The sequence below is a fragment of the Erythrolamprus reginae genome, chromosome 2 (assembly GCF_031021105.1).
Source record: "Erythrolamprus reginae isolate rEryReg1 chromosome 2, rEryReg1.hap1, whole genome shotgun sequence".
Lineage (NCBI taxonomy): Eukaryota > Metazoa > Chordata > Lepidosauria > Squamata > Dipsadidae > Erythrolamprus > Erythrolamprus reginae.
In genome coordinates this window covers 300,981,700-301,000,710 of record NC_091951.1, presented here as the reverse complement: position 1 = coordinate 301,000,710, position 19,011 = coordinate 300,981,700, and the positions used below count along the sequence as shown (strand labels likewise).

General features: G+C 38.0%; 1 protein-coding gene across 16 annotated transcripts in view; it reads left to right on the top strand.

Annotated features, from left to right (window-relative positions):
• The first annotated feature begins 9,211 nt into the window (after window positions 1-9,211).
• PPIP5K2 (diphosphoinositol pentakisphosphate kinase 2) overlaps window positions 9,212-19,011 on the top strand; it is a 67,714-nt gene continuing 57,914 nt past the window's right edge. For 9 of the 16 annotated variants that reach the window (XM_070742972.1, XM_070742962.1, XM_070742969.1 and 6 more), the window contains exons 1-2: window positions 9,313-9,417; window positions 18,224-18,621. In XM_070742972.1, coding sequence (XP_070599073.1) covers window positions 18,481-18,621 — 141 coding nt within the window. In that variant the 5' untranslated portion in view covers window positions 9,313-9,417; window positions 18,224-18,480. The other 7 variants (XM_070742970.1, XM_070742957.1, XM_070742958.1 and 4 more) reach the window with 6 other exon arrangements.

The following is a 19,011-nucleotide window of genomic DNA, read 5'->3' as shown; positions in this document are numbered from 1 at the left end:
TTATAAAAGAACATTGAGGTTTTTTATGTTCAAGATAAGTCATTCTGAAATGCTAATAGAAAACTGAAGAGGTCTACAAATAATTTTTGCTTAATGACAATTGTTAAGTGATTTTTAAAAAAAGTTGTGATGGCACTGAATCTAGGGCCTAACGGGGAAGGCTGTAATGATGAAGGCCAATTTCTTCATTTTCTTCAGCTCAGTTTTTGATGACAGCAATGGCTGCTGCCTCCTATTTCCTAGTTGTACCATAGCAAATTGCAACCATTTATTACATAATGATTCTACAGTAGATAACCTTGAAACGGCAGTACGTAACCTAAAGCCATCTTTATATATTGGCCCTGAGGGATTATGTGCCTACTTCTTGAAAAAGCTTGCCACTGCCCTAGATGAATCTATATGCACAATCTATACGGTATATTTCAGAACCAGCTCCTTACCCAACTTATGGTCATTATCCACGGTCATACCTATTTTTAAAAATGGAAACCCTTGTCTAGTAGAAAATTACAGACCAAACTCATTGTGTTAAGTCACCTGTAATGTCATGGAATTAATTATAAACCAATCCATTACTCTCCCCTTAGAAACAAACAACCTACTTTCTCTCCTGTAATCTGCAACTCCTATACTGCAGAAACATTTGGACCACACATCTTGACCAGGGTAAAGTAATAGACACAATTTACATAGACTTCTGCAAAGCCTTTAATTCAGTGGTACATGGCAAACTACTGTTAAAACCATTGTATTTTTCGGAGCATAAGACGCACCAGAGTATAAGATGCACTTAGTTTTTAAAGGCGGAAAACAAGGAAAAAGGTATTCTGAACCAAATGGTGTAGTAATATATTATTTCATAAAATACCAGTGTAGAATACTTTTTATAACCATGTACACTTTTTACAAACTTCAAACTTGACAGCTTTAAGACTTGTGGACTTCAACTCCCAGTATTCCTCCTCTAGTGTTGCTAAACTTGCCAATTTTGAATACCCTTGCACCCCTAACCCGGGGGTCTTCAAACTTGACAGCTTTATGACTAGTGGACTTCAACTCCCAGAATTCCTCTTCAAATTGTGCTAGGTGGGATAATTGGAAGGGAAAAACACCCCCGTTTTTGCAAAAAAAAAAAAAAGAGGCTGTTTTTTGCCTCTTTTTTCACAAAAATGGGGGCATTTTGCCTTCCCCCAGTCTCCAGGAGCTCTCTGCAGGCTTCCCAGACCCTCTGTTCAAAAATGGGACATGGAGGCGGGGCTTCAGGACAGCAAAAATGGCTGCATTGGGTGTATAAGACATACCGACGTTTCCACCCTCTTTTAGGGGGGGGAAAGGTATGTCTTATACTCCAAAAAATACAGTAAGTTCTTACAGCATTTCTGTGTGTTCCTGTCAAAACAAGCAACAAATAGTCAAAATAGGGAGGGCTCTATCAAATGTTTATATTGAGATAAATTGTTAACAGCAAAGTCCCTCAAGGCAACATTCTAGGACCCACAGTATTTTTGCTTTATATCAATGACCTATGCAGTTATATTAAAAGCAGATCTGTCCTCTTCAGCAATGATGTAAAATTATTTAACATCATTGACAATGCTGCTGCCCTACAAAGCGACCTTGACTACGTATCAGAATGGTTGCGCAATTAGCAACTCCAAATTTTAACTAATGCTCTATCTGGGCACATTGACAATAAAAATCAGAACACCAAATACAAGTTGGGCGGAAACAGTCTCGTAGACGAACCTCACTCTGTCAATGACCTAGGAGTACTCATCTCAAATAATCTAAGCTCCAGAGCTCACTGTAACAGCATTGCCAAAAAGGCATTGAGTTGCTAATCTATTTTTTTAAAGCTTTTTTTTCTCCAATAACATTGTTTTGCTAACTTGGGCACACAAAACCTTTGCCAGTCCAATTCTTGAATACAGCTCAACTGCCTGGAACCCACACTGTATGTTGGATATTAACATGATTGAGTGGGTTCAGAGGTATTTCATGAGAAGAGTACTCCATTCCCTGTGCTACCACACTTGAAATTTGGGGCTTGGACAATCTGGGACTATGCTGCCTGTGATCCGATCTAAGCATAATACATAAAATTGTCTGCCACGTCTTGCCTGCCAATGACTTCTTCAGCTTCAGCCACAATAATACATGGGCAAACGATCGATAGAAACTCAAGGATATATGTTTATCCCAGGCATGTTTAAATTCAGTTACTGTGGATTTACCAACCTTGGAACAAACTTCCAGCAGACGTGGTTGGTAAATCCACAGTAACTGAATTTAAACATGCCTGGGATAAACATATATCCATTGTAAGATAAAATACAGGAAATAGCATAAGGGCAGACTAGATGGACCATGAGGTCTTTTTCTGCCGTCAGTCTTCTATGTTTCTAAGGTAAACTGCTTCAAACTTGATTGCAGAAAATAAGATTTCAGCAACAGAATGGTCAATGCCTGGAATGTTCTACCTGACTCCAATGTTACAGCCTCAAACCCTCACAGCTTTAATATCAAACTGTCTACTGTGGATCTCACCCCATTCTTAAGAGGTCTGTAAAAGGGGCGTACAAAAGTGCACCAGCGTGCTACCCTCCCTGCCTTACTGTCCCTATTTATCTGTATTTTCTATCTTCATGTTTATGTTCATAGATATCCATGTTAGCTTGTATAAGTTTGACAAACAAACAAACAAACAAATAATGCTTTTGCCTGGTCCCCAAAATTATGGCTGTTGCAACTTACCAGCCTCTTGATCAAAATTCAAGTGTTTGGCAGCCCACCCATATTTAGGATTGCAAGGATATTTCAGTTCCCTTCATCTCCCTTTCCTCCCTTCCACATCTTTGCCCTTTTGCCATCCTACATTCCACTGTCTCAGCTTGGCCTCATTTCCTCAGCAGACCTTTACCAATTTTTTTCTCCTTCTGGTGACCAGGTGTGATGGCCTGGCCCTTCTTCCTGAATCTCTATGTAGCCTTGTCCAAATAATTAAAAAGTCAATCTAGAAGTCACCCTAGATCTATTTCTTTGATGTTTATTTTGTACATCTATGAATCCATTGGCCTGCAGGAAGCTTGCTATCATTCAATTTTCAGAAATACATCAGTTAGAAATATGGTATTGTAATATTTAATAAAAGTATATAAAATGTCTACATTATTAAGGCAATCCCTTCAACTGGCATTGTGCCACTAAGCAACAAAGTGCTATCATCCTGAAAAAGCTGGCTTAGAAAACTGCAAATTTTGCCAAGCATATAAAATTGATTCCCCCCCCCCGCCCCCCAGAAAATAAAGCTATAAAAAGAGCAAGAAATACTCAGGAATAGTTTTGAACAACTGCCTCTAAAAGAAAGAAGGTGGCAGAAGAAAAAATGTCTGCTGATGTTTCAATATATAGAATATATTTGATAGGAAAAGAGATAATATATTTATATAGTATATTGATATTATACATCTTCAAGATCTGGTGTTATGTAACCATTTGAATGTTATATAAATATAGTATTAAATAAAAAGAACAATGTATATAGTAACCAAAGAATAAAATGTGGAATACAGCCTTCAATTTAGCACCTTAGAAAATTTTCCATTAAAAAACCCCCTGCACAAATGCTTAGGTTGCAAAGTATTTGAAATAACAAGGTCATTATATAAATAGCAACCATAACAAATGGATGCAATTTATCACATGCTGATAACAAATTCAGCAAAAAAAAAATGACTGCTTGGATACTTCAGACTGCTTCAGAGGTGAATATGTATAAGGGGAACAAAAAAAAATCTAGGAAGATGAAACAAATGCAGATTACAATCTCGTCTTAAAATAAATTATGACAAAGCATTGAGTCCTTATAATATGAAGGAAGACTCAAGGGAAGGAATACTCATTTCAAAAAAAAAAAATCAGAATTCATTGCCAATTGACTTTTTACAGAAAAGCACATCACAGAAAAGAGCTTTTTAAACCCCAGCCTTCCCTTTCACGTGTAGTTACCCCTTAAATGGCCCAGGCAAGAGTTGTCATTTATTGACCATCTTTATCACTGCAAAATATAAATGAACAAACAAAAGCTTCAGAATGTTTACCCCGATTTTTTTTTGGGCAACCCTTCGTTTTCATAACACGACCCCTAATAATCCATCCCCCCCCCAACCCTAAGTACTGGAATGTCAATTTATTCTATTTGAAATGCATTGCACCAAGAAATGGGGATCGGGGTTTTTTGCTGCGGTGACCCACAACTGTCCACTTTAGCCCAGTGTTGTTTTTCAACCCCGGTAACTTTTAGAAATCTGGACTTCAACTCCCAGAAATATTTAGGGAGAATTTTAGGAGTTGGAAATCTACAAATCTTAAAAAGTTGCCAAAATTGGAGAAATACTGAACTGGAAGCGCTCTTGGCGCCAAAAATAGCGAGGACAGATTCCTTCTTCGTGACGGAGCAGAGGGCGCTTCTCCGGCTTACGGAGCTGCCCCTCCTTCCTACTCAAGCCAGGAGAAAGATCCCACGAAGCTCGCTGCCGCAATGCTCAGCTCTGAATGCATAGACGGGAACCACTGCAGCGATTGAAGACATTTCTGGCGCTACGGAAGTGACGTCGAAGAAAGGGCGGAGTCTGTCGGAATCATAGAGATAAAAAAAGTAGAGCTATGTTTTCCTGGTTGGCTTTAAGCGGAGGCTTCCTTTCCAACAAGGGCAGCATACGACTTTGGAAAAGGAAAGGAAGGGAAGAAATATAATACGTACTGTATGTGCGAGAGGCACAGTGGGCTGTAAGGCTAGGAGAGGATTACCGAGGCGATATTGCAGGGGGAACGCAAAAGCGAGATGATCGGAGAGAAAATTAATTTTAAATTAAAGTTGATTCCCAAAGGTACTTTTTCAAAAGGCAACTGGACTTGTTTTTTTTCCTTGAAGACGTTTGGATTCACCATCCAGAAAAATCTCCTCAGTTCAACTAAAAGAAGCTTCTTGGATGAGAAGCGAAACACCTTCAAGGAAAAAACAAAGTCCAGTTGACTTTTAAAAAAGCACATTTGGGACAACCATGACCCAGGTGACGTGAGAATCTTTACAGGCTTTTAGCGATGGGATGGATGGGATGGGAGTATGAATGGATTTCCAGAAAAAATTGAGATTATAGGAATTATTAGCATTACTAATAATTTACTAAAGGATCCTGTGAAGCATTTGGATGCTTCAAATGATCCTTTACAACAGGGGTCCCCAACCTTTTGGACCTCGGAGACCACCACGGTCATAATTTTAAAACCCGTATACCACTAATATGATTTTTAAAAAAAAGATAAATACAGTTGTAAAATAATGGTCAGAGAACTTCCATTTTATTAATATGAAATGCATCTATTTAATATAACAAAATTATAAATGCTTATTTAATTGTAACAAAATCTTTAAAGGTTGTTTAATTATAACAAAATGATTAAAGTTAGTGTAATTATTACAAGGTAATTGCAGTTTATTTGATGGTGGCTTGCTGATGATGTTTGGAAAATCAGTCTCATAGTCCAGAGCTGTAGCTGTAGTCCCCTCCCCTCTCCTCCCTTTCCCTCTTTCCTTTCTTTTTCCTTTCCTTCTTTCCTTCCCTTTCCTTTCCTGCTTTCCTCTCCTTTCCTTCCTTCCTTTCCTTTCTTCTCCTTTCCTTTTCTACTTTCATTCTTTCTTCCTTTCCTTTCCCTTTCCTTTTTTCCTCTCCTTCCCTTACCTCTTCTTCCTTTCCTTTCCTACTTCCCTTTCCTCTTTTTCCATTCCTTCCATTTCCTTTCTTTTCCTTTTCCTGTACCCAGATGGAGGAGCTGCTCTGGGATGACCAAATGGCCAGTCCTGTGACTACCACAGCTCTGAAATATGCTGGAAATCTCCAACATTGAGAGTAGCACATTCAGTGTGCAACTTCGCAGGTGTTGAAACATGTAAATAGGAGTGCAGCCCTCGGCTGGCTAGAATGAAATAATAGTGCTATTGGGGTGGGTGGGTTTGCAAATGGGCTGTAGCGGGGGTTGCAATGGCTGGAAGCTGTGGGAGCAAAGCGCTACTTGCATTTGCGTGACATCAGCATTCTGCCTTGGTATATTTGCACTAGCCAGTGGTGCAAAGCAGCCCTCATATCATGTCGCTTGGGATTTGGAGTGGTAAAAGGCATCTGGTCTAGAGAGCAGCTGGAGTTTGCTGTCCATTGTGAATGTTAGACTGGCCCCCTGCAAACTCTCATCTCTTGAGAAGCGCTCGCTGAAGCGGCACAGGAAACTTTGGCCGGGCTCCTTGAAAACAAATATATTTTCTGTATTGATGCATCTAGAGCCGTGATGGCGAACCTATAGCATGTGTGCTACAGGTGGCATGCAGTCATATTGGAGGGCACATGAAGCGTTGCTCTATGTCAGCTGCAGCCACCTGATTTTCGGTCTTGGGGAAGGCCATTTCGCCCTCTGCATGAAGGCCCGGAGTGAAAAAAAACAACATAACAGGCAAAACGAAAGTCCATTTTCCTGAACTTCCGGTTTGCCCATTTTTTCAGTGTCCCAGGTTTCAGTGAGGCCTGTGCACATGTGCCGGGACAGGGGGGTTGTGCATATGCATAGGGGGAGGGAATGGTTGTGGGTATGTACACGCTAGCACACACCCTTTTGGCATGTGAACCAAAAAAGGTTAGTCATCACTGCTATAGAGATTGTCTTGATTTTTGCAACTCGGGTACATAGCCCTTGTTCCAGCCTTGATGAATCACAAGTTTGTTATTGTTTTGAAATTAAAACTGGCTAGGCCACTCTTGAACCATCTGACTCAGCGAAGGAATTATCATATATGAAATATACCAAAGTGTACATGCAACATTGCATTGCAAAGTGATTGCGGGACTGAGAAGTAAATGCAATAAAAGAATGAGTATACCACAATAATTTTAAATGTGAAATCAGTAAGGTATTGTTGTGGTTGGCTCTGGGCCAGCTCCTGCCCCAAGGACAGTGAGGGTTGATGTGGGTTAATCCTCCCAGTGTCAAAGGCCTGTTTTACTGCCGACTGCTTCGGACAGCGAAGTAGTTGGAAGCAGGGAGTGACTGTGAAATGGGACCTTCAGAGGGGGTCATGGCAGACAACCGATTAGAAAGCAATTCATCATCATCCTTATCTTTAAGTTATAGACACACCCATGCGAAGGGCCATGAATAGAAGAGAGCAGCTAGGTAGGTATTACAAGAGAGTTCACCTGTGGTTGGATGTGGTTCAACTAATTAGGGCTGCTGTTAAATGGGCAGCCTGACCGCCTGTCAGTATGGAAGATTATCTGTTCCTGATAGTGGATGTGGCTTGATTCTGGATTCTCCGAGGACTCTGTTCTTTGATATCAGGACTCTGAACGAAAATCATAGTTAAAGGTGTGAGTTGGACAAGGTCTGAAGGAGTAGCTGTGATGACTTCACAGCTACTTGTTAATTGCTTTGAGTTTGTTTTTTCATTGCATTCAAGTCTGTTTGCTTTGAAAGTGACTATAAAAAGGGGTTTTGCTTCTATTTTTCTGTGGATAAAGAAAGTACCGTGTTTCCCCGAAAGTAAGACAGTGTCTTACTTTCTTTTTACCCCCAAAAGCCCCACTACGTCTTACTTTCGGGGTATGTCTTGGAAAAAAATTGAAAGGGTCGCGTTCCCGAAGGCATCTCCCCAGAGTCCAGAAGGGCAGCCGCGGGACAGGAGCCTCGTGAGCCCTTTTCCAAGTTCAACCTCAGGGCTCCAAGCGGCGTGCACGCGTGGAGCTGCAGACGCGTGTCGGGGAAGCGTGTGTCTGGAGGGGAGGAGCTGCTCTGCGCAGTTGGGCAGCCCCACCTGCCTGCCGGAAAGGAGGCGGGCAAAGGAGGGCGCAGCTCCGGCCGCTCGCCTCGGAGCCGGTCGGCCTCGCTGGCCGCTTGCAGCCGAGCCTCGGCAGGACTTGGTTGCTGGGACGAGCGCCTTCGCTGCAAGCCGCCGCCCGCTCAGCTCGCTTTGGACCTTCGCTTTGTCCTTCGCTTTGCCAAGCCGGGGAAGAGGCGGTGGCGCCGCGGCGAGGCGAAGGCGAGGGGCGCGCGGGGAGCTTGGAAGCGACGTCATCGGGCTCCCCCCCCCGCAATACCCCCGTTTCCCCGAAAGTAAGACATATGTCTTACTTTCGGGGTACAGCTTATATTAGCCGACCCCCCTGAAACCCCCGATACGTCTTACAATCGGGGGTGTCTTACTATCGGGGAAACAGGGTATTCTTGACTTTTCACGTGTGTCTGTTTTTGCTACCTTTGCATTTAATTAAGGGCTCGTGCAGAGAGCCGGCAGAACAAGTATCTTCAGATTTTTTTAGCTTGAAAAGCATAACAATATTTGTTAATAATGATAGTAACCTATAGTAACCTATAGCAAGACTACCAGATTTAGACTGAAAAAAGACCAGCAAATTACTAGATGTCAGCAAAGAAAACTACAGTGACCAATTGGCATTTTATAATTCCAGCCTGATAATCCCAGAAAAGATGAGAGCTCTTTTATAAATAACCCTTCAGCCCGACCTACTATACGTTCCTTAAATTGTTTTGCTGAACAGTTGCAAGGTGCCCTTTCTCAACCCTTAGCCTGCAATATAGCATGAAACCTAGATTAAAAATGTACAGAATTTTTATTCTTCTTTCTAATAGAGATAAAGAACCATGCCAATTCTTTGCCCTGGCAATAAAAAGATAAATTCCTTTGGCTGAAGGACGTCATGGCAACTTTTTTTCTTGTCAATAACGTGGGAGGGTGAAAAAGAAAAAAACTTCTTTCCTTCTAAAGTGTTTATCGCGCTCGCAGTCTACCGCTGACATTTTCGAGGTCATCCGGCTTCCAAGCTGTGATCCGAGTTACCTTTTTGACCTCAGGCAAGGTCGGCTAAACGCAGCCACTTGCGGTTCCAGGATAGTCCAGTTGATCAGAATTATTCAAACTTGGCGACTTTAAGACTTGTGGACTTCAACTCCCAGAATTCTCTAGCCAGGATAGCTGGCTGGAGAATTCTGGGAGTTGAAGTCCACAAGTCTTAAAGTCGCCAAGTTTGAAGACCTCTGATTACACCCCGAAGTTCTTCCACAATCCGCGAATGAACAAGCAAGCAAGCAAGATAAATAATTTTAGAAAAGCCTTGAAAGGAATCTGGAAGTCCTTGACGCGGCCGATAGAGGCGTCAACTCTTCCGAACAATCCTCACGACGGACATTATGACGCAAAGGAGAAGGAGGGGCGGAGAAAAAAAACCCAGCGGGTCAAGGGTAAGAAGGGGCGTGGTGGCGGTAACCACGGTAGCTTCGGCTTTCCCCCCCTCTATTGGGAAGGAAGGAAAGCACGATGCGGGCACCCTATGGCAGCCGCCGGGGGAGCAGGTGAGAAGGGCCTGTCTTGCTGTTCTAGAGCGTGGCGGGGTTTCCTCTTCCCCCCCACCCCCCACCACGGCGGATGAACGCGGACCGCTCTCGCCCCTGAGCTCTATCTCCCTTGGAGGGCGCCAGTGAAGCGAGGGGCGGATCCAGGGCGCGAGCGTGTCAGGTGTGGGATTGAAGTAGAACGTTAGGCAAAAGGTGAATGGCACGCGCTCCCGCGCGCGTGCGTTCTTCTACCTTTGCTGCCCCGGGCAAAAGGCGCCCGCGCTCCCGTGCTCCGCCGGGAGTTTTTCCTCGTCGTCGGGCGCAGCTGAGGAGAAAACCCGAAGGTGTTTCTTGGCACTCAGGTGTTTTCCCCTCCTTTCGCCGAAGCACAGAATAAACTTCCGCCGTTCGTGTCTTTTCGGCCTCCCTGACTCCGTTATAAACCGTGCGGAGGCGTTGAAACTGAAAGGCGCTTGCCGGAGTCTTGGAGGTTGAATCGTTTGCTCTTCCGAAAGGAGAAAAAGCAGCGGGGGGACGAATGACTGCCAGTTTTATTAAGGTTGGGCAGCGTCACGGGGTAGCATCGATTATATTGAGATTCGGGTCGTTTTTTGCAACCGCTGCTTCTTCCGAGCACGCTGCAGTTTTAACAAATCCTGCTGGCTTGTATTGCCCTAACCTGAAATGCACATGAAGCAGATTGTAGTTTATAACGTGGGGAGTTGAAGGAAGTAACTTAAAAAACCAACAAACCCACCATGGCTTGCATGCATGTATCATGCTGAAAACTTGGTATATGATTTAATATATTGGGTGAACACTGACCTATGCTTCATAATTTTCCTCCCTTTGCAATGTTAGCCTCTACATTTAAAAGCACTACTTTTGACCTTGCTTTCCTGCATAGCTTAGGCTAAAAGTGCACATTTGCCATCTGCAGGAAATACCCAAACATTTCATTTCTTTCTTTCTTTTCTTTGTTGCACTTTCTGGAAAGAATAAATATAAAATATTGATACTTAAGTTACATGTTTGTTGTACATTAATTAATAGCTAAATCAAAAAAGGCAAGCTTAAGTAAAAATTATCCAATAGGGTTTACTAAAGTTGAAATTCTTTAGGCATTGAATTTATTTGTCTTAGCACAATATAATGCAATGGTGTGATCATGCGTTTTCGGTATCAGTGCTGTATAAATGAATTGTATAACTGCAGTTGAAGTAGACTTGAAGATGCACCATTGATAGTTTGAGAGAAAACCTTTACAACATTTCTTTGTAAACTCTCAGAAGCTATAGTAAAATCCCCAACAGTTCTTTTGAAGTTTGTTAATAGAAAAAAGTGTAAATTGCTTTGGTTTTCAGTTTTTTCTTAGTTATTGTGATGTGACATAATTCACTAGTTGATTTAGGATAACATTTGCTTATTACTTCTTTACTTTGAAATTTCAAATAGATAAGTTACAGTACTGTTACTGTCTTGTTCTACTGTGCTATTTTTTCTACAATGTTAAATTAAAAACAATAATAACTGTTCCAAACAGAATTTATATCTTGGTATAGTAACATTTAATAGCTTCTGATATTATCCTATAATGAAATTGTTCTTTAAGTATGCCTCTATTATTATGGCTTATATATTGCATCCTTTTTTTAAAGAAAAATTCCCAACTATCAAAAATATATGTAGATAAGCATAACCTTTTAAATAAACAATTTGTTTTAAATAATTGGTGGTTAACCAAAATGAATAACTTAATTACATATGTTTAGGATATGCATAGTGAATGGTTCTGTCAGCTTACTTACATGTCAACATGTAAGTAAGCATGTTAGTTAAGCATAAAGGAATTAACCAGTGGACTTTCAGGCTTATTAGTCTTTCATAAGGACCTTAGAACAATGAAAATACTTATTTTACTTCAGAAATACAGTCTATAACAATGAACATAAATAACTCCTTATTTTAGGACAAGTTTTTAGTAGTTAAATAATCTCATAGCTAATAGATACGGAGAAGGAGAAAACCCAAATAAAGGAGAGAAATTAAAAATGATTTAACTCCCCAAACCATACATTGGAATTTATTTATATTTGATTATTTCCTCTGTCTTAGGAAATTATCTGATGAAAAGCAGTGCTAAATATATAACTGAAAGATGAATGTATAAGGTAGTCCTCAACTTATGATCACAAATGAGTCCAAAATTTATGTTGCTAAGTGAGAAATTTATTAAGTGAGTTTTGCCCCGTTTTATAATTTTCTCGCCACATTGTTAAGTGAATTATTACAGTTCTTAAATGAATAACACGGTTATTAAGTGAATCTGGTTTCCTCATTGACTTTGCTTGTCAGAAGGTTGGAAAGCGGGATCACATTACCCTGGGAGTCGGCAATAGTCATAAGTATGAAACAATTGAAAAGTATCGAAATTTTGATCATGTAACCATGAGGATTCTGCAGTGGTAATAAGTGTGAAAAATGGTCATAAGTCACTTTTTTCAATGCTGTTGTAACTTTTCACTGAGTTGTAACTGTCACTAAGCGAACTGTTGTAAGTCGAGGATTACCCATACTGCTTTGTATCTATGGAGCTGAGCTAATATGCTATCTCTGGGTTCTTTGTATTTTTTCAACTTTTCTTTTAAATTCCTGGTAAGAAAATATGTGCAACTATATTATTTATATTTGTGAACTATTCAGTATATTTTTAACTTTATCTCCAGGTGCATATTCTAATTAATACTCCAGTCACCATGTTCAATGCTGAGAATTTTGAGGGGGTTTGAGGCTGAGGACAGGAGTTGTAAGGTAGTTTGTGCTCTCTAAATTTTGCCTTTTTAAAGACAGTGCTCGATGACTGAGAACATCAGGATCATGTCCAGTATAAAGTTTACTTAAGTCATTTATGAGATTAATAAGCTGAATGCAGCTAAAAATTTCTCAGTTTTGTCACTTTACTTCAACTGCAACTTCAATTTCAACTGTACTTCTGGTTCTTTATAACTTCATGCATGTTGTTTTTTCCATTTTTGTGATTCCAGATGTTTTGTTATTACATCTTTCTTTTATATATATTTCTCTCCCCAGTATTTTGACCTATAGATAGTCTTAACAACCACAATTGAGCCCAAAATTTATATTGCTATACAAGACAGTTAATTGAATTTTGTTACCTTTTTTGTCACAGTTATTAAGTGAATCACTGCAGCTGTTAACTTAGCAACATGGTTGTTACATGAATCCAACTTCCCCATTGACTTTGCTTGTCAGAAAGTTGCAAATGACCCTGGGGGACACTGCAGCCATCATAAATACATGCTAATGTTCAAAGGTCCAAATTTTGATCACATGACCACAGGGATGCTGCAGTAGTTGTAAGTGTGAAAATTGGTCACAAGTCATTTTTTTCACTGCAGTTACAATTTTTGAAGGTCACTGAAAGAATTATAGTAAGTCAAAGACTGTTGGCTGCTAAAAATTGGAACAGGTCGTTTTTGAAACCACATATTACTATAGAGATAATATATGGGTCACAAGACAATTACCATATATTTTTGACGATAAAACGTACGTAAGATGCGGCTTAGTTTTTGGGAAAGAAAATGAGAAAAAAGGTGATTGGCAGGTAGATCAGCCTCCTGGAATACCTCCAATTTGCTGTTCCCAAAGGTGAATTTTAGCAACACTTTCATTGGTTGTGAACTCTGCACCTTGTTTTTTCTGCCCCTGCCTCTGATACCTCCATTCCAGAAGCTTTATTTCTGAAACTCCATTTCAGAGGCTTTTTTTCATAAAGTTTCATTTCAGAGGCTTTTTTTCAGCCTCTGAAACCTCCTTTTGAGAAGCTGAATGTGGCTACATTCAGAGTATAAAAGGCACCCAGATTTTCACCCTCTTTTTTGGGAGGAAAAAGTGCCTCTTACACTCTGAAAAATACAGTACATGATCATTAAAAATAAAAGGACCTAACATCATGTATTTTTCTTCTCAGGATAGTATGAATCAGTTATAAAGCTGAAGATACAAAAATGTTTCCTATTACTAGTATCTCTACAATCCCTTTCTAAGATAATCAAGTTGTATATGTTCATTCAGAATTTGAGTATTATGGAATAATTAAGATATGTTGCTGGAGAAATTAAGCAAATTATTGAGAACAGCATTGTATATTTTTAGTGGATGATAATACTACTAAATTACTGCTTAATTGCAAATAATGTAAAAAACATGATTCACTATTACATGTCCATACCTAAAAACAGCAATGAAAATATTAAAACTCACACAATATACTAAAGTAAATACAATAGAACAGATGAACTCATAATTTAGGATATTGCAATGCATCTATAACAAAGAACTGGTGGATTTAAACTATATTTTGCTGTATGGAAAGAAAGCAATGTTTCAATTTTTCCTACCAGTAAAAAAGTTTCAGTTTGTAATTAAAAATCATAGAGCCATCTTTTTAAAATTCTGCATTAAGTTTAGCTTCATTATTAGCAAATTAGCAAATACCTAAAATACACTAAAATATCATGGGTTGCATATCAACATTATGAAAATTATTTCTGATTAACAAAAGTCACATTAAAAAACCATTTAAAGCATGTAGGTGGCTATTTTTTTAATAAGAGGGGATCTTTGATTGTGCATCTAAGTAAGTGTCAGTCATTTAAACCGACACATATTTTTGCAACTTGTCTACTCACATCTTAAATCTGTTCCACATTCTTTCAATATACACAGGCATACATTTCACTTTTATCTTAATCCTCTCCCTTTGAATTAAAGTTCAATGTGGTCAATGTTATCTGTAATTATTTATTACATATGATAAAAATATTTTGTTGATCATTTTGAGTGTAACAGGTTTATGTCATGTGCTTTGTAACAAAAAACGATATCCATTGTTGTCTTTCTTTTTTTAAAGAATTCGAACTTATGCAATGTTTGTATTCCTAGAAATGACTCAATTGTATTTTATATTGCCTGCATTATCATGTATGTTTTTTGTTTGTTCATTAGTGTGAAAGTAGCCAGTTACATTTTTTATATCCATTTAGTCACCTGGGTTTCCGCTTGAATGGGTCTGTGAACTCCAGCATATTCTGCATAGTTCACAGTACATACAGCTGCACACAGGCCAGGAAAATGAAATAGTTGCTTGAGCAAATACTTTACCAACATCACACTCTATTTCTTTGGCATACAGCTCTTCCAGTCTTTTGTACCTGCTACATTCCTGGCTGAATTACAAACTGCATACCAGAGCATTCTTCCCTAAATGCATCAAGCTAAAGCAGTATTGCTTTCTTCCAAATGTTTTATTAAAGTTTATTAGAGTGCAAAATACAATTAAAATTTAGATTTAAAAAGAGGGTGGACTGGGGGGTGGAAAAGGGAAAAAAACCATTGACTTCCCACTGTTTTCAGTACAGTGAATACTAACTGCATTTACGGTGTCAACATAATCGCAATAATTGCTCAGTTTCTATAACTACACAATTATTCAATCTTCAAACTAAAATAAGTTTCTTTTTTCTATTTTGAGAATAAAGTCCAGAAATGATTTCCCAATGGAAACAGGACTTAATAAAATCTTTTCTTTGTTTAAAAAAGGTTTACATTACCATCTCAATTTTCCCCATCCATTTTTTCTGCATTATGAGAAATACTATATTTTTCTAGCTATACGTAAAATATTTTCTGCAGTTTTATAATAACATATATGAATGAATATATGAATGTTTAATATTGGGACTTTAAATTGTATTTTTATCATTGTATTTTTTATTGTTGTACGCCATCCTGATTACATTTGAAGAAGGGCGGCCTATAAATTTAACCAAATAAATAAAATAAATATATATATATATATATTTATATAATATATATAATTTATATAAATATGTTATATAACAACAAAAATAATCACAATGCTCTCTGTGGAATTCTGGGAATTGAAGTCCACCCGTATTAAAAGTTGCTAGGGTTGAAAAATTGTGAGTTAAGCAGTGAAAAGAAAACAAGGCAGGTTATGCTAGTAGCAGATGTAATGGTCTGCTACTAGCATAACCCTTGGAAGAGTGTGACCTCTTGGATGAGACCTGATTTTGAGGCAAGGAGTGCCTATCTACAGGACTTTATAGACAACCATTAGATTGGTTACAAAGAAATTTATAGTCCTATTTAGTAATGTGTGTGTGTGTGACTTGTGAGGGTGAAGGGTAAGGAAACAACTAAAAAGGTTATGTATAAAAGTGAATGAATGAGAGACTGTGAGAAAAAAAGGGAGAAATGATAGTTTTGTATGAAGAGAAAAAAGCATGTTGCTTATTGAATTAAAGAGATAAGTATATTCTAGTAATTTTGTTCAGAAATCTAAGAGCCATTTTCCCCCCTAGAAACAGTGCTGGTTATTTAATATACCAAAATCCCATAGTAAAAAACCTTAATTCAGAACGTCAAAATCATACAGCTTTATACTACGACTGGAAAGGATGGCTGTCATGGATTCTGAGCCTATTATTGCTGTCTTGTGAACCTTAATATCTTGAAGACTTTTCCCTTGCTGATATACATCAGCTGCCCTTTCCTGACTGTTAGGAACTTTGAATAGTAAATGGATCCTGAACCCGTTGTCGTTGGCCGCCAGGGAGCGTAGCATGAGAGCCTTCCACCCACCTCATCTGCTGTGCCTAGTGGAAAAGAGAGGGCAGGGGAGATTAGATATCTTAACACCTCAGGTTTTTTAGGGATCCATAGTGTAACTGTAGAAATGTATGAAAAACAGAGTATCTAAATGTGGAATTTCATCAGTACCTCAACTTTCTTAAAAATGAAGGCATTGTATTCATATTTTAATTTTTGTCTGCATGCAAATTAGCAGGTTAGATGAATGTTGTGGTGAACCTGGAATGATTTGCATTGGAAATATATATAGAGAGAAATAAGATACATTGAATATTGCCCTCTACTATAGATATGGGCAATCTATAGTGGCCAGAGATATTCAGTTGACGCAAATGCAAAATACTACCTTATATGTCATCTGATTATTATAACCATTATTATTATAATGCTGCTTCTTGTTGGTTAGATATTAACAATGAGGTAATAAATACTGTCCTTTGAGCTTGTTGATGTCATCTTTCCTGGAGTTAGGCTAAATGCTTGATGGGCATTAAGATGTGTGAGATGACTATGGGCTCAGATTTCCAACTATGGACTTTCAAAGGTGATAGGAAAAATATATTACAGATGAAAAAATATAAATTATTAATACTTCATAAAAATACAATTCACTAGGTTTCGTAGTTTTATACTTAACACTGGAAGCATCTGTAATACATGTTTTTTTTGTTGTTGCCAGTCTTCAGTTTGTTCTGTGGATGTATTTTGTTGGAGTGTAGATTTTGTTTGATGCTAAAGAAGCTTTATATGTGCTAAATAATACTGTCGTTAAAGCTATATTAATCCTAGGAGCAGTGAATTATTTAAATATGTTGGCACATTGGATTATGTGGCAGCTTACTTTGCATCAAAGAGCATAAAAACTATTGGCTATTACCTAACTTTAGTTTCACTTCTACTCATGTATGTTATGTTTGTCTGTGTAACTTGATGTTTCTAATTCCTTCTCTGCTTATTACAGTGCTAGTTCTGCTAAATTAACAAAATGTTTCAAAACTTTAGTAAGTACATAGGAGAAAAAAGTTAGTTTTGTGAATTATGGGTAATGGAATGGAAAGCTGAGTCAACCTTGAGCCTGGTGAGATTTGAACTGCCAAATTGCAGGCAGCTGGAAGTTCACAAAAGTAGCCTGCAATACTACAATTCTATTACATACTACAATTGCAATAATACAATTCTACTGAATCACTGCAGCTCATATCATTTTAATATGTTTGCCATGCTTGCTAATATATTCTGATATTCTCCTATCTGAGTTAAAACCTGGAAAGTATAATATATGAAATATATGAAATTAGAAAGAATAAGAATTTTTTTTTCTGAAACAGGAAAAGTCTTCGTCCATTACTGTGGGGAAAGTGCATTGTTTTCATTTTTTCATTCCCACATTTATTTTTACTTATCATTCATCCTGACTCTTTGCTATACATCATTTCGTCATGAGTTTATCAATAACTTCTTTGAATTCTTGTAACCTTTTTATTGTGTCAACAGTGACATCATCTGGTGACCTTTTCCCTCTGTCAACCTCTTTTCTACTTGATTTCAATTTTTCTAAGTAGTAGTAAGATCTCCAATTATTTTTATCTTTGCTTATGTATCTAAGCTATTTAAGCTATTGCTTCATTATTAAAACTTATTAATTCCTCATTTTATTTAATAAGGTCATTCGAACTGAATTGCAAAAATCTGGACTGATACTGGGAGGCAGTAAAAAAATACCAAAAAACCTGTGCAGCATTTATTTGTCCCATTGTTCAGTCAAGAGCCATAGGTTGTCCACATCAGACTCTGCCAGGATTTATTTTAAATATGGTTTGAAAAACAAAACCCAGGTCAGCCTGGTTCACATAAGGCTAAGTGCCAAACCCTGGTTTATAAAGCACTGTGGCTGAATTAACACATTAGTAAAATTAAACAAATCTCGGTGTGGTTTAATATGATACATAAACCCAATCTTCACTTACCTGTTTATTTTCCTCATGTACATTTTAAAATACAACATAGAGAATAGCTTTTGGAGTTGTAGTAATGTAAATATTTTCAGAAGATTATTTCAACTATTTCTTGGTAATGAAATATACTGAATAACTTCCTTTCTTTTTTATTTATGTTTATTTTCTAGGATAGAAAGTTGCTACTTTAACTCAGGGAAATAATCTGCTGGATTCTTTTTCACCAATGTAACAAATGAAAACAATGGGCAGATGATATCAATTAAACTGCTTTTGGCAACTGGACTATCAGACAGCAAGCAACTACGTAAGCAACTGCAATCCAGACTGCAAGGGTTTTTTTCTATTCCAGGCACTGGGAATTATGTGCTGTGCCTGAGTACTCGGAGTAACTACAGTTTCTATGTAGATCACTTTAGGATTTATAATGTCTGTTCATGCCACAGAGAGTGATGTTCCTAGATTTTTTGTGGGCGGTGAAGATGGGGAAGAACTTTTGGATCGTGCAAGATCTTCCGATTTTGTCTCCTTCTATGATCAGGATGATGATGATGAAGAATATGACTCTGTACGTACTGTTTATTTTATTTTTATTATTTAAAACATTTATATAGCTGCCCATACTTTTATCTTTAGACTTCATTATCTGTGGTTATTTAATGCTACAAGTAACTTATGTATCAGAGCTTGGATGACTTTTTAAAATTAAGATTTTTTTTAAAAAAGGGTTATGCCACAGAAAAGTAAAATATAGTATCTAAAATTAATCTCTGATTCCTATAGTATCAAAATATGTTACTCATACTTTGCATAGAAAATAGTTTCAGATGCAAGTAGTTCAGATATTTATTCTCCATTTGTGGTGTTGAGTAGTGTACCTGGCATCTAAATACAAACTATGTAGCTACAATTCAACAATGCTTCTCACCATAAATCTATTATATCTCATTACCAAATC